The 23,388-nt window shown below is 33.7% G+C and overlaps 1 protein-coding gene across 1 annotated transcript in view; it reads left to right on the top strand.

The window, feature by feature from the left end:
- Window positions 1-2,393: 2,393 nt before the first annotated feature.
- LOC149090256 (uncharacterized) overlaps window positions 2,394-23,388 on the top strand; it is a 37,637-nt gene continuing 16,642 nt past the window's right edge. The window contains exons 1-18 of the mRNA XM_089233440.1: window positions 2,394-2,575; window positions 5,726-5,831; window positions 7,394-7,471; window positions 7,940-8,038; window positions 10,063-10,193; window positions 10,576-10,681; window positions 11,702-11,819; window positions 12,414-12,511; window positions 13,894-13,977; window positions 15,071-15,152; window positions 16,175-16,276; window positions 18,508-18,539; window positions 18,674-18,767; window positions 19,525-19,616; window positions 20,518-20,598; window positions 21,938-22,057; window positions 22,143-22,334; window positions 23,018-23,140. Of these exons, the coding sequence (XP_089089566.1) occupies window positions 5,805-5,831; window positions 7,394-7,471; window positions 7,940-8,038; window positions 10,063-10,193; window positions 10,576-10,681; window positions 11,702-11,819; window positions 12,414-12,511; window positions 13,894-13,977; window positions 15,071-15,152; window positions 16,175-16,276; window positions 18,508-18,539; window positions 18,674-18,767; window positions 19,525-19,616; window positions 20,518-20,598; window positions 21,938-22,057; window positions 22,143-22,334; window positions 23,018-23,140 (1,659 nt within the window). The 5' untranslated portion in view covers window positions 2,394-2,575; window positions 5,726-5,804. The remainder of the gene's footprint in view (window positions 2,576-5,725; window positions 5,832-7,393; window positions 7,472-7,939; window positions 8,039-10,062; window positions 10,194-10,575; window positions 10,682-11,701; window positions 11,820-12,413; window positions 12,512-13,893; window positions 13,978-15,070; window positions 15,153-16,174; window positions 16,277-18,507; window positions 18,540-18,673; window positions 18,768-19,524; window positions 19,617-20,517; window positions 20,599-21,937; window positions 22,058-22,142; window positions 22,335-23,017; window positions 23,141-23,388) is intronic.

Raw genomic sequence — 23,388 nt, 5'->3', positions numbered from 1 at the left:
GGGAAGTGAGGATTAATAAATTTTCCCCCATTCGGAAAAAAACATCTCTGAGATGAATACAATAGATCTCGCTTATAACGTTTCTACTAAGAACGTTTTCTCGCTTAGTAAGACTTATTTTTTTGTGGTCTCAACTTTTTCTAATCGAGAGAGATTTCCCGTTATAACATTTTCCTGCTTTCAACGTTTTTTCACGACGGGTTTTTTTAAACGTCTTAAGCGGGATCCACTAAATACGTAACTAATAATACTCATAAATTATGACTCATAGTTATCGGAATATAATCTGCAAGCAGTGTTGGTAAAAATCCCGATTTTTTTTTTAAAAAATCAAAAAAAAAATCGGATTTTTTTAATTTTTAGTTTAAAATATTAACTTGTGAGGAATAAAACATTACCTAATTTTTGTTATATTAATAGTTAAGGCTTAAATATTGTGTCTTTGAAAATATGACTGAACAATATCAAATTCTGAAGTGTATTTTCGAAATATAGAAATAAGTCCAACATTATTTCAGTTTTTTAGACAATGATGAACAAGTAAATACTAAAATGAGTACATCATCAAAGGAATAGACATTTATTCATGAGCATAGAAAGAAAAATTAGTATAAAACTTAAAAAACGAACACAAACGAAAAGAAACACAAGCTTATAGCTACTTTTTCATTCCCCAATCTGTTTTTTTACAAAGTTTATTTATACAAAAACAACTCCACAACAAGCAAAATACCCAACGAAGGGCAGATTTAAAGCGGCTTTAAAGCTGATTGTACCTAGGGTGACCATACGTCCCGTATTTCCCGGGACAGTCCCGGTATTTTCTGTATTTTTGGTCGTCCCGACTTTTTCGCAAAAGTGTCCCAGTTTTTCCCGTATTTTACACGACGCTTACTTGAATTTTTATTCTTTATTGAAGTCAAAGATTGAAATTATTTTTCAACTAATAAACTATATTATGATAATTATAACTATAAATGAGAATATTTATCTCCCACATTTGTCTCGGTGAACGTTTTTTTCGTGAAATTCATTTTAATCCACTGCAATTTGCAGTAACGTTTCATTTCCCGCCATTGTGATTTTACCGTAATTTTAACAATATTTGGCAACTTTGCTCGGTTTTGGCGTCATTTTTGGCGATAATTGGCGATGTCCCGTATTTTCCCGTATTTGGAATCTCAATGTCCCGTATTTCTCTCGAGGAAATATGGTCAGCCTAATTGTACCACCATAAGTAGAAAATACTTTCTCTGCTGAAGGTGATAAGGCAACACAGCTGTAAAAATTTGTATGAGTGCCTTTCTATTATCTTTCTTTTTGAAAACAATTGAAATTTATTCTAGTGCTTCAGGAAAATTAAAATCATGATTTGAAAATTAGTGATTTTTTTTAAATCATTCAGTTTAAATCAAGTTTTTAAAAGAATAGTGTGATTGATTTAAAAAAGTCGTGATTTAAATCAGTGATATTTTTAAATCATTTGATTTAAATCGAATTAAATTTAATATTTAAATCGTGATTTAAATCACTACAACCCTGTCTGTAAGAAATGAAAAAAAAAAAAGGCATTTCTTGATTTCCAGGAAAAAATTTAAATCCAATAAGTGAGATTCACACTGGGCTGAGGAAACGACATTTTTATAAAAAAATCAAGGAATCAGACATTTTCTCGGCATAATACCCCAAGGTGAAGAGAAAAGTCGCCTTGTCTCCGCCGGGACTCGAATTCAGACCCTCTGCTGCCTACCTACCTACCTACTCTCGAGCATGCTGCCATTTACACCACAAGAGACACGACCTTGCGTTCCTCATTTCACGCACTGTGGCATGAGGCACTGAAAATAGAGGCATTAGTAGCCTCCCTTCACTTCAGCAAAAGCCCCCCCCCCCTTCCCAGGCGGGACGGTAGTGACAGACGGCCTTTTTTCTCAGCCCAAGATGTCAAGGAAACTGATATTTTCTGGATATTAGCCGAGTTGAACTCGGAAAGAAATATCATCTAGTTTCCGCTGGGAATCGAACCGGTCAAGCATTCAAGTAAGTAGGAAGGAAGGCAGGGTCGTGTCTCCAGTGGTGTAGATGGTAGCATGCTTGTGCCCGGCTCGCAGGAGAGCCTGGATTCGATTCGCGGTGAAGACTGGTTGACTTTTCTTTCCGAGTTCACCTCAGCATAATATACAGAAAACATCTATTTCCTCGATATCTTGGGCTGAGAAAAAAGCCGTCTGTCTCTCTTTTCATAAAAATGTTTGTTGAGACAGGAAAAAAAACTGTGATGTCCCGTAAAGCATGGATAATATGGTCACAGCAATTATCAATCTTCTGCACAAAAATTGTTATCCTCCTGCTGCTGCAGCATTTATTAGTAAACAGATATAGCGTTGGAGACAGCTGGCAACACTTCCACTAGGTGGGACTTGTTTCATTTGGGTTGACGTTTCGAGGAGATTGCGATTAATTAATTGTTTCGTGCAATATTTAAATGATATCCAAAGCAGAATTGATCGCTCGAGCATTGAAACTGGCTTAGTTATCCGATATATGCACTATTAAATGACGTCATCCGACTATGGTTAGTTGATGAATTCGTTTATCTTTTACCAGCTGCTGCTTCTTATCCAAAGTCATCAACATTCCGCGAATTTTTGAGATTTGCTTTCCGCGGAAAATCAAAACAGCGCTTTCCTAATAAATTGATGACTGTTATCTTCCCCGCCTCTGCATGTGACATGATAATTGATATAATTCCTGATTATTACATTACATCAAGTATCTTTGTTGAGATAATTGTTTTTCATTTAATACTTTTTTTTTCTCATTAACTCATATACTTGGGTTTCTTGTCTCAAGCGTTTTTGTTTTCGTAATTTTTTATTAATGAAATGTAATAAACCATTGTTTTCGATTATAAACTACTGTGTTTGGCCCCATATTAATAAGAAAGTGTCCCGTATTATGGGCTATAGGCTTCTATTGGGGATTTCCTACTCTTACCAGACACTGGGGCCCCTGGCAAAAATGATTGGTTGAATTGGGGGGGTGGGAGGGCAAAAGCCTTGTTCACGAGGTGACTACATTTTGTGTGAAATTTTCATAATTTTTATAGTTGTACAGTCAGCTAGCTCCCGTTTTATTATTACTGGAAAATTTCACATGCGTTACGCAAATATGGGGATGGGAGGGGGCCTGGGAGCTGTTCTGATTGTAGAACCCAAGGCCATCCTGATAGCATCCTGAGTACTCAGGCAAAGTGATTTTTTTGTAAGGCTCCCTACTTTGCAAGACATGTTTAATTTTGAAAATTGAACTAGATCCTATTTTCTCAAGGCCAGATCGTGTCTGGGTGAGCCCATGTGTTAAGATGAGACGGACAACCATTGTGACGTATAGGTCCATCCGAGCTTAAGTGCATATAGCTCATCATAACAATGAGATTCTAGGAACTACCCTTTTGACAATGCATTGCCTATATTTTTCTCTGGGGAGAAAAACATCTGAAAGCATAAAGAGAAGTCGCTGAGAGCGAAACAGTCTTGCTTTCAGGCGTCTTTCTTGCCAAAGAAAATAATCGCCGAAAAGGAATGACTGTTAAAAATGTTTAAAAATTATTACAATTGGGGGGGGGGGGATTAAAATTATAAAACAGCTAGTATGTGAAAAATCAATAAAAATCGAGTACATCCTGATGAAACAAATCCAAAATGACTCATTCCAACAGAAAAGCAATGCAGTATGCTGGGAAAACAGTATATGTGATACACGTGTAAAGGAAATGAAAACAAAAGCTCTAAAATACTAACAGCTTCTGTCTAAATGTGGCGGTCTGTACCAGTGATCTCTAGGAGGTGATGTCACTTTCAGACAATAGCCAATAGTAAAAAAAAAAGGAATTGCAGTCTCAGAAGCCTAAGGAAATAATAGCTGACAAGGGAAAAAAATTCATGCAGAATAAAATAGCAGACCATTGCCAACCAGGAAGAAAAGTGCCAAAAAGGATTATACTATAGCTGTTCCAGATTCTGTACTGTGCTACGGGAGTGTCTCAAGGTATCGCTCTATCCTGGGGCCAGTCCAGCTGGTATTTATTCACTAATTAGGAAAAAGGGTGCCCTCCATTTATACTGCTGACTATTTGGTTAGAAGACTAGAACTTGTAGTTTAAACTGAAAGGATATTGTGGTCTGGGAGGTGATTTCTTTGTGTCTCACACTAGATGAGACGATATGTGGTTATAGTTGAAAATATTGTGAAACACCTGTATAACAATACTCGAGGGAAGAGAGAAAAATGGATTTATTATTATGAATGGAATATATTCACATTATGAAAGATTCATTGGGATTGAGAGTAATATAACTAATAGGCTATTATCGTTATACTGTTAAGTCTCAATAACCCCAGATGAACCGAACTGAGATTGCCTCATATTATCTGAAAAAGTAACAGAAAATGACTTTCTAAAGGGTGTGGGTACTTACTCTTACCTCTGTTTTACCTTTAATTCAACAGCATAATTCATTACATAACTGCCAAGACCCATGGACTCTGATTAAGGGAGACTGACAGAGTCTCCAAGTGGCCAGATTTTTGCACTATAAATTTACTATAGAGGGGCTTGGGGATTTGCCGGAGACCTCAACATGGCAGTCAAGACACCCTCCAAATTGAAATCACTTGCATGTGTAAGAAAAATGGGTAAAAATGAAACAAGACTCATGCTTGGTGGAAAACAGATTTCGAAAAAATTTAAAAAATTCCAGCACCTTGAATTATCTGAAACCTCTGAGTTTTGAAACTCTTAACTCATAGGTTTTGGAACTTAGGGGGCTGAAGCATTCCAGCCCCCCCCCCCAAATGGATGACACAACCTTCAACCCCCTCCCCCAATTTTTTCTTCATGTCGGCATCTGACTCTACTGTGTATAGGATTTAAACGGGCGCGGTAGCCCAGGTCAGTAAGATACTACCCTAAAGTACCAAAGGATGTTTGGAGGGGCCGCAAGTTTAATACCCGGTTCGTCCTCGTCAGAAAACTTTCCTGACACGGGTACAACAGAAATGAAGACATGACCGCAGAAAAAATTGCTACTGCAGGAAGTCCCCCCATCTAGGGGTTAGCGCACCAATCGTCCGATGAGTATAAAAAATAAATTGTAGGTCCCTGTCCAAAATTAGCTCTCGTATGCAGTAAATGACCGTGGTGCAACAAAAATGATCCAATGATAGGATTTTACTAATTTTTCTATCTGGTAGCTATGTAGCTGGACCCACAGACATTTAGTTCTTATTTCTCTTTTTCCCCTTGTATCAATATTTTTCTTTGCATGTGTCAAACTAATACTGCATTGAAACTTGGAATTTTTAGTTTTTCCCTTGCTATTTGTTTTTTTGTTGGTTTTTTATTGTGTTTGTAATCAGGTAAAGTATTCATTTCTCCATAAGAACTACTTGCACTGTTATCTTGAGGTATAATTGCTGAAATTATAAGAATATGGGATTATATATATATTCTTTATGAATTTTCAACTTTGCATTTGTATTAGAATATTTGAAGTATCGTTAATTATATTTTCATGCTGTAATAATTAAGTTGTAAAATTAATATGATTCTGAGATCATAATAGAAAAAAATATTATGTAAGACTATTTTTCTCCAAATTTATTTTTATGGCAAAAGAAAAATGTATTATCTTCATTTAACTTTTTTTTTTAATATTTAAAGGCATATAGCATAGATCCAAGAGTTCTCTCTGGTCTACTTGCTGGTAGACATGGTTGCTTATGGCTGAGTTTTACTAAAAATGGAAATTGAAGTTATTGAACCTCAGGTAAAGTATTCTTTGTCTCCTACACTTTAACTATCCAAAGTAAATTTTAGATCAATGAAACTAAGTTTAGACAGAACCATTGTTTCCAGTTTCCCGCAAGATACATCTTCTTTTCTGAAGATGTTTATGATTCTTATGTGGGGATTCTTTAAGCAATTGAAAACAAAACAAAATTCAGTAGAACCTTGATTATCCAAGCTAATGGTGGGGAAGGTGAACATGGATAATTGAAAATGTGTTTGAACAAAAAAAAAAAAAGATTTGAAATAATTAAATCAGAAATAAAGTATGTATTTTACCTGTTTAAAATGACTATCAACTGTATATGTATTCATATTATCCCTGCAAAAAGATCTAATAAAAAATTACACTTCTTGAAGGATAGCCATGCTACTAGTATACTGTGTTTCATTGATGGCAGACATACAGTAGAACTTTAGTTATCCGGGCTAATGTTGGGAAGGTGATCATGGATAACCTAAAAACACTTATATTTTTCCTGTCAGCCATTCTGCACAGTTATAAAATGTACTACAAGAATGAAATGAACAAGGAATAGTGTTGGTCAAACCAAAGAGCCATGCGGTCACATGAATACATGCGAAGAGACATCATTCTTGTGCCTTATCTCTAAGTTTTGGAGAGAAAAAATACATTTCTACTAACCATCCAGCATATCCTGTAATTGGCTGTAAATCTTCAAGTGCCAATGGCCCCAGGACAATTTCCGGTTCTTATGTGTACATATTATGGGGTCTGCCATTTCAATGCATTGACATGGGAGTTCAGCTCTGAGAATATGGGGGGGGGGGTGGTTCTGTAAAAGAATGCTTGTTTGTTTTCATCAACTTTCACAAAATCTTACACAACCAATGTAAAAAAAACAAAGAAAACAACACGAATAGGGAAGAGCTGAACATAAAATGGAAATTTTTTAGCATGGTTAATCCACTTTCAGGTTAATCTTTGTGCTGATAATCAAGGTTCTACTGTACCATAACCTCTTTTTCTAATGATTTTAAGGTAAAGTATGTAATCTTTTTCATACTAAAAAAGAACTGCAGTAAGGATATATATGTGCATATATATTTTGGGTGTGGAAAATCTTTGACAGGAACTTTCCACAATAGCCCCCTTGTTACATGGTGCCTCATGATAGCGAGCATTTACATATTTTGTACATTATAATAGAACCATTATTGAGGATATAATTATCATTAGAATCTTGATAAAATAGTTGGTTATATCCGTTCTTTACTGTCTTGCATGTGTAATATAACAAATAGTTACTGCTGGGCTTGGCAAAAATTCTTGGCAGTAGAACTGGCTATAGTATGGCTTTGGCAACTGAAAAATTGATAAACCTAAATTTTGTTTATTAAATTGGACTTGAGGACAACACAAAATTTCTGAATTTTTGTCAGCACATCAAATAGCATAGAAAAGGGTCTCCAGGTCCATGAAATGTAGAAAAAAATATTTGGACTGATACCCTAAAAATGAGCAGTTTGGCTGATGACTTGTAATAATCATGTTTGCTGAAATGTGAATTCTTTTGTTAGAGGGAGCCATTGCACATACCCATTAACTTGGATGGAGCACCAGAAGAAGTGGTGGAAGTGGTTCAGGCAATTAAAAAGGTATGTTTTTCTTTCTATATGAAAAAAAAAAAAGTTTAACAATGTTTCAGAGTGCCTGTAATGGAAATAAACCTTTAAGTGCTACTTTTTTTACCAAATAATTGGTGCACCAGATTCCATATTTTATCTATTCAAGTGGCCATTATCCAATGATTTCAGAATCAAGAAATAAAATTCTATTCTGGAATACAGAAGCTTGTCAGACAAAAATGTATTCTAGTTGTAAGGTTGTTACGTTAGATAATAATACATGTAATTTTAATTTAACTGTTTCAGTTATCTAATTAAATCTGTCCAGATATTCAGCGAACAACTTACTCTAAAAATGATAAACATACAAATGATTAACATGCATTTAATCCTGTATATAAATTAACTAATAACAAATCAGAAGTATTTTATTGAAATCAAAGTATAATTTGAATAGATTGATCACCTCAACAAAATTTTATAATTTTTTATGTGTAGGTAGCAGATAGAGTTCTCTATCATTGGGGTGTTTTTCCAATTGTGCTCCCTCCACCTCTCGCTATTGTGTCGTGTGATGGAGAAGGCAGCAGCAAAAAGGTTTGTGATTTTTTAGCAATGCTAGTTTTAAAAATGTAATCAAATATTTTATATTCTGTTCTGAATGATGAGTGTAGTTTTGTTACTTAGATACTTTAGTTCTTAGTTTGAGACTGACTCTTCGTGCATAGTTAGAAAAATTGATGGCAGAACTACACATAACAAAAATTATTCAGAAACAAACATTACACTGATACAAACTTCACAGAAGATTCACTACACACACACACATTCCAACATTCCGCAGAGGAATATGAACGAGGTGCATGTTTGGTTTAGTAGTTTGAAACTGACTGTCAGGTCCAATGTGTGAGATTCCGATTCCGGATATAGTCAAACCTCTCTAAGTGGGTACTTTTAGTTCCAGAAGCACAATTGTGGGGGTCAGAAGCAAAGAGATACAAGTGATTAAAATTGAGTTTCAAGAAAATTAACTTCAAAGTTATTGTAACATTAGAAATTCAATTTAGTAGTTAAACTAGTGGCCACTAGAAAGCAGCACTAGTACATAGTATGGGTCTGTTCATCTGTTAGTATAGTCAGATGTTGGGTAAAGGAACCTTTTTAAGCACTTAATTTAGCAAATTTTTTCACTTGCATCCTGTCTGTTATAAAAGTTAGAATGTCTTGTTTTTGTTTTCCACTATTCACACTTCATTGTTAGAAAATTATAACCAGTTCACATTATTATGAGGCCTTCAGGTGGGCTGTTAAGATAGCACAGCCAGTATCAACTTGTGCAAGTTCATCAGTAAGTACAGTCAAATCCCGTTATAATGAATGCCAAGAAACCGGAGAAATCACTTCGTTAAAACGAAATTTCATTATAAAGGAATTCCAGGTCACCTAGCATTGTTCCTATGTAAACTTATTTGAGGGATTAGAAAAGTGTTCGTTAAAACGAGATTTCGACTGTATTTTGAATTTTAGCTGGAAAGTTATTTGGAGGATCTGTCTCTAAAAATGAAATAATTTTTCTTTGTCTTTTAATTTTTTAAAAATTAAAATACTTATTAATTATTTTTTACAAATTATTTCAAAAATAATTGTTTTTATTCCAATCTTGCGGAAAACAAGCTGCAGATACTATGCAGAAGTCTACAATACTTGCTAACTAATTCAGATAATTGCTTTTTGATGTGTGAACTATTGATTACACTCTGGTAAATATGATGCATTCAAAATTAAAAGTTTGTATCGTTGTAGAGGGATTATTGTTATATTGAGAGGCGGTAGTTTAACATCAGAGTATAGACATTTCCAAAAAGACTTGTGTGTGTGAAAAAATATTGTTGTAAAGGGATTTATCATTATATTGAGTATCGTTTCAGCAAGGTTTCACTGTATTAATACACTGGAGTATTTATGGTGCAATTTTTCCAGTCAGGGATTAAGTGCTGCAACAGTTTATAGGAGGGTTTTTATCCCTCAAAGTATAAAAATCCAGTGATTCAGGATCATCGAATCATGATCAGAGAACTTGCAGAAGAGTCGAGCATCAGCATTGTATCCATTCATTCCATTTTAATAGATGGTTTGGGCTTCGGGAGAATCTCAGCAAAGTTCCTACCAAAGCTTCTAATGATTGAGCAGAAGAAACTCTGTCTGCAGATTGCACAGGACATCCTACAGTACACACCCACACAGCACAACCATCACCAAGGAGTCCTATCAAGAGCTTCTGTGTCGTAATTGGCTGTCCCCCCCCCCCCCTGGTTAATGCAATAGCATTGTTAAAGTTTTTCCGCCATTTCTGAAAAACCAAAAATGTCACACTGCTCACTTACTCTTCCTCACTCATTTGAGGTCTGCAGACGACTGCTAGCTTCTGTAGGCAGGAAAAAATTCGAACATACACACTGGAATTGCCTACATACATGCACCAAACCACACCTCCCTAGCTTCATTGGTTTACACATGAAAACTTATAGTCAGATACTTTTTGAACACAAACCTAGTATATATAGAATTACAATAAGAAATTATGCATGACTTCAAGTGTATATATTTTTGTTATATTCCAGCACAAACCTTTAATAGTCAGAGATCTTTTCATCGCACCAACATTCGAAGAACTGAATGTAGTTTCATTAGATGCCAAAGGGGATCCCCAGCCCCTCACAAAGAAACAGATACAAAGCATTGAAGACACTGGGTAAATAATTTTGAAATTTGTTAATTCACATTCTTTCACTTAAAGATATACATATATCAAGACTAATGAAAGAACATAAATAGAGGGAAAAATTAAAAACTTCTATTATATCAATGAATAATATCTGGTTGTTTCTCTCTGCAAAGTTTTTTTACTGAAAGTAATAAAATATGGCTGAGACTAGGCATAGATTTAAACTGAGTAGGAAAAAGCTGAGCTGACAATTAAACACTCAACATTAAAATGTTCATGTAGTATTCTTTTAAGCTCTTATCCTATTTTCAATCCAATCATTTTCTTTTTTATGTAAATAATATTTATTTGTTAGTAAATTTTAGTTCATACATGGTAATTATATTTTCTCCATTTTTGTTTTAAATAGGGAATTCGAAGTGGAAAGTATGAATTTTCCTGGCCAAGTTCACAAGTGGCAGCTCAGTCAATTTCTTCAAAAAGGAAAGCACAAAATACAAATTACATTTCTTCAGGTAAGAGATTTTATTGAAACATTTCAACGATTTGAAATTTACTTGAAACTAGGTCCCTGTCACATTGATTCTTGTATGTATAAAAAAATTATAATCATGCTGCAGAGATATGCAATTAATTGATTGCTAGTCTTTTTTTTTTTTCCTTCATTTTTTTGACTGACTCAAAGAAAATTGTTCCATCTGATTCATTATTTTTATTTAAAAAATTGAATGAAATGACAGCACCTATCAACCCAGACTCTACCACGAAGTTGGGCTGATAGAAATCGCAGCAACAGGATAAGTCCAATGGCAAAGTTTTGGCATTCATTCATTCAACCCATACAAGAAAATTTTCTTTAAAATTCTACGGGGTAAAAATTTGATAAATTTTTCAAGTAAAAATAAAAATAATATAGCACCCAATGGGGAAAAGGTTTTTACTTTCAAATAAAACTGCATCAGGAAAATAGCTGGAATATCGAATCCATTGTATACTTAATAATTACTCTGGTCTGGTGCAGAGCTTTCATAGATCCAAAATATATGTAAGCTACTTGATTTGTACTGTAACTCTCTTTAGTATTCATTCATGTCCTTGAATCACATAGCAGGAGAGACTGAGCTGGTTTCTATGAGTTTATAAAACTTACTATGTGTTTTTCTGGATTTTATTTTTGGGTGCTCTTTTATGCTTCACCAAAGCTAAATGGGTTTGAGAGATTTTTATTTATACACTGGACTAATAATTAATTTCATATAACGAAACTAATTTCATATGCAAAAAAATATTGATGCCAAATAAAAAATTGAAATGATAATTTTTTGTTTTATATTGATAAATATTTTCATTCTAGTTGACAATTTTTCTGTAAATGTCCTTGTTTTATTTTTTACTTTCATGTTCTAATTGATGGTGATGTTATGTACTTGAATACTACTATGTTGAATATATATTTTAAGATTTTTTTTTTTGTAATTATAAGCATACCATTTAGTTAAGAGCTGATTTTAAATTGCTTTGTATGGGTATTGCAGGATATAGCTCTCGCTGTACGGTTATTGGTTATCACTGCAAGAAACCGTATATTCTCACATTTTTTCAGTATTTCTGAGTCTCTTCGTGCCTTTTTACGAGGATTATCTCTCTTAATAGGTATGTTTTGAGATTTTTACTTATCTTTTTCATTCACATGAAACTAATATAACATTTATGGTATCTTAAAATAAAATTTATTTTCAATTGAATTCTGTTGAACTAGTTGATAATTTTACATTTTGATTTTTGTTAAGGATATTCTGTGTAAACTATCCATAAATTCGAGTGACTATCAAACTATACCAGTAATTTTCAACCTGTGTATATACCTCTGCTGTAATGATGAATTTAGAGCTTGAGAAAAATTTTGTTTTTTGCTTACAATTAGTGAATTTAAAATGAGTAAATTACTTTTATTACACTAATAACAGAAATGGAGACAGGTTCTTGATGTTTCAACTGTGGTTGGTGATGTAGACTTATTTATCTGGTAATAAAAGATTTAGGTTTAATTGTTAATGAATCAAAGAAATCATGATTAATTATATATTTATTATATCAAATAAAAATAGTATATCTGACATCTCTCCGGATTTTGCTGAAAAGTCAAATTTTGAGACAAACGTGAAGACATTGTTCCCCCCCCCCCTTTTGCCTATTTTCAGTGCTTAGAGTAATAAAAAATAATCAATTCAAATGTTTGTGATTCAGATGCATTTATTGGAATCCCATCATTGTCAGCAAAGAATCTGGACCTTAGGATTCAAGAAGAACGCAGCAGATACCTTGTTGCTGAGCTTACTGTGCGGGTGAGGCATCTATTTGTTATTTTATCATTATGTGGCCATACAACTGTAATCAGTTATTTAAATTTCAAATTTATCAAAATTTCATGCAAAATATATTAGTTATTGCAATTAGTTTTTATAATTATTTTGACGATTGTTTTGATTTTCACTGTTTGACGATAATAATACTGTGTGTGCGTGCATGCGTGTGTGTTAGTACAAAGGTTTTTAACAACTGGCTGTTGTGCAAAGATGAATTTTGGAAAGAATGTCCTTTCACTTTCCAGGTGAACGCCTTAGACCACTAGACTACAAAAGCAACGAATCTCTCAATCTTTCCTTGGAGCTCGTGAAAGGGACCATACATGGACGGCCAGACTGACTCAGGGCAAGCTCACAACTGCTGATGCTGCCACCAGATGGTGACTTATGAAAGGATATAAGTCGCCAACCATTTCACCCTTTTTATAAGTATCTATCCTTTCATAAGTCACCATCTGGTGGCAGCATCAGCAGTTGCGAGCTTGCCCTGAGTCAGTCTGGCCATCCATGTATGATCCTTTTCAGTGCACACGAGCTCCAAGGAAAGATTGAGAGATTCGTTGCCTTTGTAGTCTAGTGGTCTAGGGCGTTCACCTGGAAAGTGAAAGGGCGTGAGTTCAAATCCCCACAAAGACAGTTGAATTTCTTTCTTTCCAAAATTCATCTTCGCAACAGCCAGTTGTTAAAAACCTTCGTATGTATAGCGAAGAGGGACGTCATCTTTTCAAATGTCTTAGTTATTTAAATTTTTATAAGAAACAATATAAATTATATACTACACATTTTCACTGTGAGACCGAACCTAGACCTCTAGTCTAATGTGTGTTCTTGAATTCTGTCTCAAACTTTTATCTTGATTTTCAAAGCCATTCTGGGAATATTTGCATCCAGTTGAAGAAACACAAGTTGAAGTTGAAACTTTCTGATTGCATTAGTTTGAATACCTGTCAGTTGATTCCTTGTGAATGTTTATTTATTTATTTTTTTAAGTAAGGAGTGTGATTGCTATCTTCCATTTTTAACTGATAGTTTATAGTTTTTGTAAAAGCTTTTCTTTTCAAGATTTATTCCCATGTTCAGAAGACCATGGAACTTTAACCATTTTATGCATTATGGTCTCCAAATGACTTATTTTGATAAGAATAGGTCTCTTATTTTGATAGAAATAAGAGACCTATTCCTAAATAATTTTGATAGAGATAAAAATAAAGAGCGGGGCTCTTTTTGAAGTTTGATATGCTGATAGGTCTTGTTAGAGAAAAGCAGAACAGAGTTTAGTTTTGATTAAATGCTCTTTCTTCACATTGCAATTTTATTTGTTTACTTTTTTTTTGGTTTCAATCTGTTTCTTCGTATTTCAGCCAAATTTAGATGATGACATAGATAATTTATGCCAGTTTGTAAAGCATCAGGTGCGCAAACAAACTATGGAGAAATATAGAGTGGTAAGAGTTTTTAAGAAGTTAAGAATTTTTTGTAAGTAATCACAGAAACTCTGTTTATATTTTTATTATTATTTTGTTATTAACATTGTGTATCATTGGAATTGTATAATGTGTTGAAAATAGTTACCTCATAAACTTTACTACTACTTTCCCAAACTTGACTGCAACGAAAATAAAAATGAAGATAGCATTGAATATTATTATAGTTAGATGCTAGTGTAACATTCTGTAGCAAGTTCTCTATTTTTCTCTCAATACTAGTGTGTCTTTTAATTGATAAGGATGATTTCTCATGGGAAATTATTTGTTTGATAAAAAAAATAAGTGGCAATAAAATTAACATTTACTATGAGTACTGTTTTTTTTTTGGAATTTATGTTTTATGTTTCTTTCTTTTTTTTTAATCAACTAGATAATTCTTTAAATTTTATTTGTATTTTTTTATTTTACATTTTTGTAATGTGTAACTTCAATTTAGGATGTAGATCCATTTATTCCCTTATAACTAAGAAGACAACTAAAACATGGTGCTATAACTGTTATTTTCAGTAAATGACTTTAAATTAAATGTTATTTTAGAAGATGCTACAGTTAAAAAAAGAAAATTATGTATTTGTAAAGTTTTGAAAATATCTTAAAGACCAGTATTGAAATTTTTTTTCTATAATTTTGTTGTTTTCCATAATAAAAATTTATAATTGACTTTTATACCTTTTTTCCGTATTTTCTTTTTTAAATTTTACCAGAGATTATACAGTGGACACTCATTATAATGACCCTTCCCCCATCATTCCGTTGGAAATTGATACTATATTGAAAGAAAGAAAAGCATATTGGATGGTCGTCATTTGACACATCTGGGACTCATCATACCAGTTTTTGTAATGGAACAGTTGCTGTATCACATGGTCATTATAATGAACGTCAATTGTATTAACATTTCACTGAAAATGACTAAATTCCCCGAGGTCACATATACATAATCTCCATATTTTTATATAGTTTTTGATGACTTTTTTTTTTACTTATTCTTTTGCTTTTTGCCGAGACTTGTATCTTTTTTGAGTTTTTTTTTTGCCTCATTGACCATTAGGAAAACGAGAAAACACCACCTTTACCCTACTTGTACCAAACTCCCAAGGGCCATGAAATTGATTTGAGATTATTCAACAAAGGTGAGTTCACCAGTCATATAAACAAAGTTGTGCTAAAGATAAAATCAAAAAATTCTCCATAGATACAAAATCCATAAACCCCTCTGCATAGATCTCAATACTTGGTACGACAGAAGCAGTGAAAAAAAAAGCAGCCTGATTATTTTTTACAGTAAAATTTTTATTGCATGGAGTAGACAGTTTAGTTTGCTATAAAATGTTTGTTTTTTGCAGTTTTAGAATTAAAATTCAAAAAATATATAAATTATTTTCAGCAGAATTGTACAAAGTTTGATTTTCTAAAAATTTAAATACTGCGATTAGGGCCTTGACATTTAAATTTCTGAACTTGCTTGAAGGGTTAAAAAAAATAGGTATATTTAAGAAGACCTATGCAGCACCCTATGATATCATTGTGGTATTTTTCAGATTCAATAACAGTAGCAGATACAGAGACTATGCTATGAAAATTATTTACTAGTTTGGCAACTAGTTGTCCATATAACTTGATTATTGTTCCATAAAGAGTATTTCAAATAAAATTCTATGGTAAAAATATAGAGGTAAAATAAAATATGATTAAAAAGTGAAAGATTTAGCTGCGAAAATTGTGTGCCCGTAAAATGATAATTCAAAGAAATTCAAAAATTAAGATTTTTATGTGGTTCCTTACCAAAAAAATAACAAAAAGTAAAAATTTCACCTTTTTTTTTGTTACACTAAGTTACCCGAAGTTTGGTCATTTCAAACATGATTCAAAATGAAATCTAGTATATTAAAAATTTTCTAATCAATAAAATTTTTTTGAAAACTTTTAAGAGAGTAAAGGAAATGCATATGTGCAACACAATTAAACAAAGAAAACTTTGCATTTCCATTAGATAATATATTTGAAATTTTTTCTATCTTGATAAAAGTGCACTTTAGTGACAATATTTCATCTATTATGATGAAAAGGAATATGCTGCTTGATGTAATAATGATTTTCAAAAAGTGCCGAGTCAAATGTTGTCAATAACTTTATGTATGTGCTTCTTTTTCAGAAATCATTCGTAAAGCCCTACCAATAATTGTTAGTATTTTAGAAAAAGAATCTAGAGGTTGGTTCCTGCCATTCAGGGAAAAAATTGTTGCAGAGCTTAAAAGTGAGTACAAACACATCTTGAGTGTTTATATTACACTCATGTCCATAAATTAAGGATAATTCAGAATCACGGAAATCGAAATCTGAAGTAAAAATTTCACCTGTAGAATTATCACACACATCTGCAAGAATGATATGCAAATTTCAGGAAGCCACCAGATGATGCCGATAGTACGTCACAATGACGAAAGTGAGAGTGTAAGAGAGGGGTATATAAGGAATGGTGGCAAAAAAGTAAAATTGTTCACAAGAGTTCTGTAAGATGCTCAGTGCCATAAGCGAATAATTATGACACAGAGGACGCATGTGGATGATTTTTTACGTGGTAGAATTATCGGCCGCCTGGAATGTGGACGTACTCAGATGGAAGTATCCGAGGAACTTGGAATTGCCCAAAGTGCCAAAACAACGATTCCAAGATAACGGAAATGTCAGTAGACGTTACAGTACAGGTCGCCCCGAGTTACAACGCCGAATGAAGGTCAGTATTTGGCAGTAACTGCCAAAAGAAGCAGACGGAGCACAGCATCCGACCTGTCTCGTCAGCTATCTGCAGCCACGGGTACCACAATTTCAAGGCAAACCGTGTACAGACGTTTGGGAGATATTGGTCTATATGCTCGCAGGCCTGTCAGATGTGTTCCACTCACTGCAACTCACTGTCGGCAACGATTAGCCTGGAGTAGAGAACATGCAATGTGGACAATCATCACAGTGGGCTTGTGTGATGTTTTCCGACGAGCCAGGTCCAGGTTTAGCTTGCAGTCTGATTCACGTCGGACTATCATATGGAGAACGCCAGGTACCCGTTATCACCAAGACAACATCATTGAACGACACCGTTACGGTGGTGCAGCATTGCTCGTTTGGGGTGGAATTATACTGGGTTCCAGAACAGATCTGCCTGTTCAAACCGGAACCATGAAAGCCCAAATTTATCGGGACATCATTCTGGAACAACATGTACATTTGTTTAGGGGTGCCATGGGCGCAGAATTAGAGCATGTGTGGGACATGCTTGGCCGATGAGTTGCAGCCCGTCAACCACCTCCTACATGTGTACCGGAACTTCGGAGAGCATTGCTTGCTGAGTGGAGTGATCTTCCCTAAGATCAGATCGATAATTTGATACTCAGCATGCCTAGGCGTTGTACGGACTGTATTTCATCGCATGGGAGACATGCAATGTATTAACCATCATACCAACCATGTAATAGTAAGCTTTTGTAAAGGAGATATTTTTTACAATTGCTCCAGGGAGCAAAAATCGTAGTTTTTATGAATGGTATCATACATACACCATCGTTTTTGTTCTTTATCTTTTGTTTAATAAATGGGCTTTATGAATAAGCAACGTTTGTTTTGTTTCTGAACCTTTATTTGCCGGAGCTGGCATTATCCTTAATTTATGGACACGAGTGTATTTATAGACCAATTCAATGCTGGTGATACATGTTTATGTAAATACTGCAGACTCAAGATAGACCTTATTTTATCAGATTTTCAAAACTAGAAGGAGCCTAGATTCACCTATACTTAAAGCCACTGGCTTGATAATTGAAAGTAAATAGTTGGCTTGATAATTGTGGCATTCTCATATGTACTCTGATTATTTGCATCTAGGATCTTGTTCAGAGAAATGATTATGTGGTTGAGAACCCATAGGTATTTACTTGAGGCTAGTGAGCATTCTATGAAAGTCTGGTAACACTGTTAGGTTCTGTCAACAAGGGAGGAAAAAGCTGCAGTAAATTACCGCAATGGCGATATACCAGAGCTATAGGCAAATAGTAAAAAATATGCATTAAGCAGTTTTAAGCTGAGATACTATACCCACAAAACAAAATTTCAGACATCTGCCACTTCTGTTCTGATTCAGAAGTTTTTTCTGTTCTGAATAAAAAAAATATTTATCTCACACACACACAATGTGTTATTCATATACTAAAAGGATCTACTCTATATTCAAGTTTTTATTTAAAAAAAAAAAAAAAAACTTCCAACATTTTTTGTGAATGAAATACATTTCTGGATGAATTTTTGAGATTTGTCAATTCCAGTATTAAGAGTATCAAGTTACCTAAAATCACAGTTTATCACATTATAACTTGTAAGAACCCTAATCTTTTATTTTTTTCTCTTCATAGGATAAATGTTATTTAGTAATGCTCTATGCCTTTTTTTTAAATATATATTTAACTTTGATTTAAGTATTTTGCTTTATTTTTTCAGCTAAGAAATTATGTGATGATGAAATTGAAAGAGTGAGTTAATTTCTGATTTTTTTTAATTTTCTGTTTATCTATTAACTCAAAGTATGTATAAATTTCTATTAGAACATTAATGTAATGAATATTGTATTTTATTTTTATGGATAAATTTTATATTTTTTCTTTAGCAAGCCAACATAATTGTTTTGGATGAATATATGAAGAGGGTTTTCACTGCAATCCTCAGGCATCCATATATAGAAGATTTGGGAGCTGGAATTGGTAATGGAATAGTCCTGTTTTTAATATATTTTATATTTTCCTTTGATAGTGAAATATGTGTACATAGTAATGAGTTTGAATTGTCTGGATTAAAAATTTTGTGAAGACTAGTAGTGTAGAAAGATATTTACTTTTTTTACCTGTTTTACTTATTGAAGCTTTATAAAAGCTAAATAGTGAAATGTGCTTCAGTAAATGCAGCTCAGCTTAATTTATATCTAGAACACATAATAGACACATCTGAAAACAATTATATTTGTGTCAAGTACATAGCATTTTCATGCATGCACTAATTTGTTGAAAATTCTTCAGAGGAATCTAGGAGATGCATGTGTGCTTTGGTAGTCGTAACTTAGATTGGTGTACCACCTTTTAATTCAATATTTCTGCAATCAAATCAAATCATAGTCTGGGTGCTGAGGATTTTAATTGCCCTTAAACTGTAGGTCCTGGTTTTTTTTGTTTTTTTTTTGAATGTGTGTAAAATAGTCTTGATTCAACAAAATATGTAGTGGAACAAGAACCAAAAGCTTAAGTATTTTCTTTTTTATTTCTGATTTTCAGAAACTTGTTCCTAAAGCACTAGGGAAATTAAATTGTATAAACAGGCCACATAAAGCTTGATAAGCATGTTATGATGCTTTTAGTGTAAAATTATATAATGTTTCACAGAGTGATGTATTTGTTACAAACTATGATATTGTGTGTAAGAATTATGCTGTATGTATATATATATATATATTTTCTTTTTTATTAGGAGCTCTCCTGATAGAACAAGCTCAAGCTGTAGTTCTTATGCATCGTGCAGTTGACAATACAAAACGCAGGTTATCCCAGACACTCTCTCAAGTGAGTGATAGTTTTGTTTATTGATAGTGATAATCTTCCATCATCTTTTTTTCCCCCAAATGATGATACGTTTGTAAAAATTAAAGAAATATTGATCATATTCTAATTTATAGAAGTACATCCTCTTTTCAGATATCAATGGTTTTATTAATTTTAGTTGATTATATAGAATGTTGAACTAATTTTTTTCATGGTCTTTAACAATAGCTCATTATATCATGGTCTACTATTTCAGAGAAATATATCTACTACCGATGAAATCAAACATCTTTTTTTTTACTTGTAAAATAGTCAGGCAACGAAGTATTTTTCATTTTGTCAAATATAAGCAGTCATTTATCTAAGTATACTCAGTTCCAAGTTCTTCTATTAGTGTCTTTGTTAATTGATTAATCTTTCCAAGACTATCATAAAACAATTTTTTGTGTTGCTATGACTTGTTGTGAGAAAAGTTCCAAACAAATGGAACAACTAACCTATATAATTGGCTTGTGCATTAAAAATTTATACAATTTTATAAATAAAAACTGTGACGCTTGTGTAAAGCAGTATTCTGTTGCTCACTGGTTTATTGGGATATTGACAGCCACTTTTGCCGTTTCATATATTTTATTGTTCTCTTTAACATGACTGTTATTGTGCTCAATGGATTCATCGCAATGATCAAAACACTTTTTGTGTTGTAATGAAATTCAGATACTAAATAACTACACCATATTTCATTAATTCTTCTGAAAATTTAGAGTCAGATGGATTTTGTAGAATAAAAATCTTTTGAAACAGTGCTTCATGCATTTTTTTATTGTCTTATTCCTCCTTATTGTCTTATTTCTCCTGTATAAATTCATCAACTTTGTGAAGTTATAAATTAGTATTAAATGGTTTCACATTCATTTTGCAGCTCAAGAATTGCTTGAAAGAAGCTTATCCTGTGCTTTCTCTCATCAATCCATGGGTGAAAGAAAGACTGAAAATGGCAGAAGTGAGTTGGACTTATAGCAGTTGAATCTTAGTCTGGGATACTCGAAATATCAAAAATCCCTGAAATATATAAAAGGCACATACAGTACAAAATTTAACATAACTAATAGCATATTTCATTCTCTTACATCAGTGGTTCCCAATGTGGGCGTTAACTCCCCCTGGGGGCAATGGAATGTTCCAGGGGCGGGGACAGTAGAAGCTACAGGTGTATAACATAGGATCGTATGGGTTAGATTGCATTGGGGGCGATGGGACAAAAAAGGTTGGGAAACTATGATCTACATGATTTTTGGATACTTTTTCCAACTGGAAGTATGCCTCTCAGATCAACGGTTCGCCAGTAAAATGCGGTAAGGGGAATTATGGAATCACCTCATGTAATGTTGAGGCAGAGGCGTACGTAGGGAGGGGAGGGGCTGTGCTTAATATACAAAAGGCAGCTAATTTTGGGGGGGGGCTAAAAATCTGTTTCCTGTGCACATAAATAGAAATTTACACGCTAGAAATTTTTAAAGTTATTTTAGATAGTAAGCATGTAAAATGGTAATTATATATAGGGATATACAGTCAGGTGTAGGGCCTCGGAAAAATCGCTTTGGCCGAGGACCCACAACGCTCTGAAAAAAGAAAAAGGGCCCTGATCTGCAATAATTCAAAATGCATTTCACAGGGGTAAATAGTTGAGAATTAAAATTAAGTGAGAGGAATATTTATTTATAGGTAGGAGCAGTCGGGTAACCCGGGTGCAGGATTAGAAGGGGCACTGAATTCACCTTTTACACGTTCCTTCAACATCACCCGGGAGGGTGTTTCCGAAATGTTTGCTTGCCCTGGCTGAACAAGCATCTAGTTGCAGCCCTGTTTAGATGTCATATTGTTTGTAACGCAATTTGTAAATTGTGTGCGAGTAACTTTTATTCTAGATTCTAAGTGAAGATTATGAAATAAAGTAAGCTTTGTTGAAAAAACGGACGTTTTTGTGAAAGGAAAAAGTCGGGAAAGGCAAAATTACGGGTCCTGACAATGAACAAGTTGGAGCGTCAGGGCTGTAACTAGGCTGGGGAAACCAGGGCACTGCCCCTGGGTCCCTGAGGTGAATGGGGGCTCCCACCAAAGTTTACATTTGTTTCGCATAAGAATATAACCCTTCAAGAGGGTTAGATTACGTTGGGAGCGATGGAAAAAAAATTTTCTGAAGAAGGGGGCGATGGGATAAAAAAGGTTGGGAAACTGTCTTACATGATTCATTTATTAAGGATGTAAATGTTTCTCAAAGGTCAGTCAAATATTTCTCAAATATATCTGATGCATTGTTTGTGCTTGTCTTGTTTATTTAGGAAGATTTTATGCTTGACCATCAATGGGATCCTCACGAAGAAGCATTAGCCCTCTGCCGTCAGCACAGATTGGAACAGACTTCTTATTTCCTACAGCGGGACTTGACATTCATGCGAGAGGTTTAAAACAAAATCATATTTTAATTACATCCTATCATAAGTGTGGTTTTCGTTGATTGTTCACAGTTTTTTTCCCCCATATTAGCGTGAACCTGTCCTGAAGCAGGAACTGAGCCATGTACAGAATCCCAATCGTACTTTTCGTTGGAGGGCTCAGATATGGTGTCCTCATCACTGGAAAGTTAGAAAAGTGTTCCAGGGGGAATCAGAGGTAGTGCCGACTGTTATCAGCCACAACTCGTCTTCGCTTGCTCAACCTCGCTCTGATCCTAATCAGGTAATTTTTTTCTTTCTCCCAAATTCCTATTGTAAAAACAAGTTTGTGAATTGAATTTTTTTTTTTTGTGAATTTCCAGCTTTACCACTTCCACTACCAGTGAAATTTTGCATTTTATGCTGCTCATTATTTTCTTTCATGGTTTCCTATGCGCTATTCCATCATTCCCTACTGGACGTGATTTGATTAATTATGCATTTTTAAATATAATCTATATGTAAATTTAAATGATCTACTCAAAGATTAATAATAACCATTGAATGTGATTAATTTTTACCAAGTGCCTATGGCATTGTATGGGCATCATCAAAATTTTACGTTCTGGCTCTATGTGAAAATAAAAGGCAAAATATGATCCTGGAATTAATTTTGTGACCTATTTGATCAATTGACGTAAAATTTTTTTTTTTTTCATAGTAAATACCATGATTCTATTTTAGAGAACCAATCTTTGTTTTCCCTGTAAGCAAAGTTAAATATTCAAACCCCACATCTGCAAATTTTTGTCCTAATGATTGGAAAAATAAGCAGTATCAAGACCATTTCATGGTTGTGAAAATGGATTTTTTATTACAAAAATCGTCTAAGTTTATTAAAAGGTGTGTCAAATTCTGAGATATGTTAAGAAGTATTACCCATATGTAATTTTCTAAGAAATACTTTTCTTTGACTTGTTATTTCAGCCTGTTTATCTTGTAGAAAAGCAGTCATTGTATTCAACTACAACTAGAACCTTCTTTTGGCGGTGGATAAATTACTGCTTACGAACATATGCTTGGCTTTGGAATGCCATGTTCCTGTTTGGGGTATGGAACTTCTTTGTGAATTCATTTTTTAAAGCTTTTCTTTTTTTTAAATGTCTCGCGTCATTTTTAAAGTGAAAAAATGTATGTTAAAATACCGAAATTATACTTTTGAAGCAAATAACTATTTCATGCACAAAAACTTTCATTTGCAATATTTGTGGAGTAAAACGTTTTAGAAAAACATATTTTTCTATGACTGATTTCAAAGAATATGGGAAACGCACAAGTATGAATTTAGATTAATTTTC

The sequence above is a fragment of the Pholcus phalangioides genome, unplaced genomic scaffold, assembly GCF_987345545.1.
Source record: "Pholcus phalangioides strain wild (caught in Gottingen) unplaced genomic scaffold, Ppha-v1.0 ptg000001l_1, whole genome shotgun sequence".
Lineage (NCBI taxonomy): Eukaryota > Metazoa > Arthropoda > Arachnida > Araneae > Pholcidae > Pholcus > Pholcus phalangioides.
The sequence above is the reverse complement of the archived record's forward strand: the minus strand, read 5'-3'. Positions and strand labels throughout refer to the sequence as shown.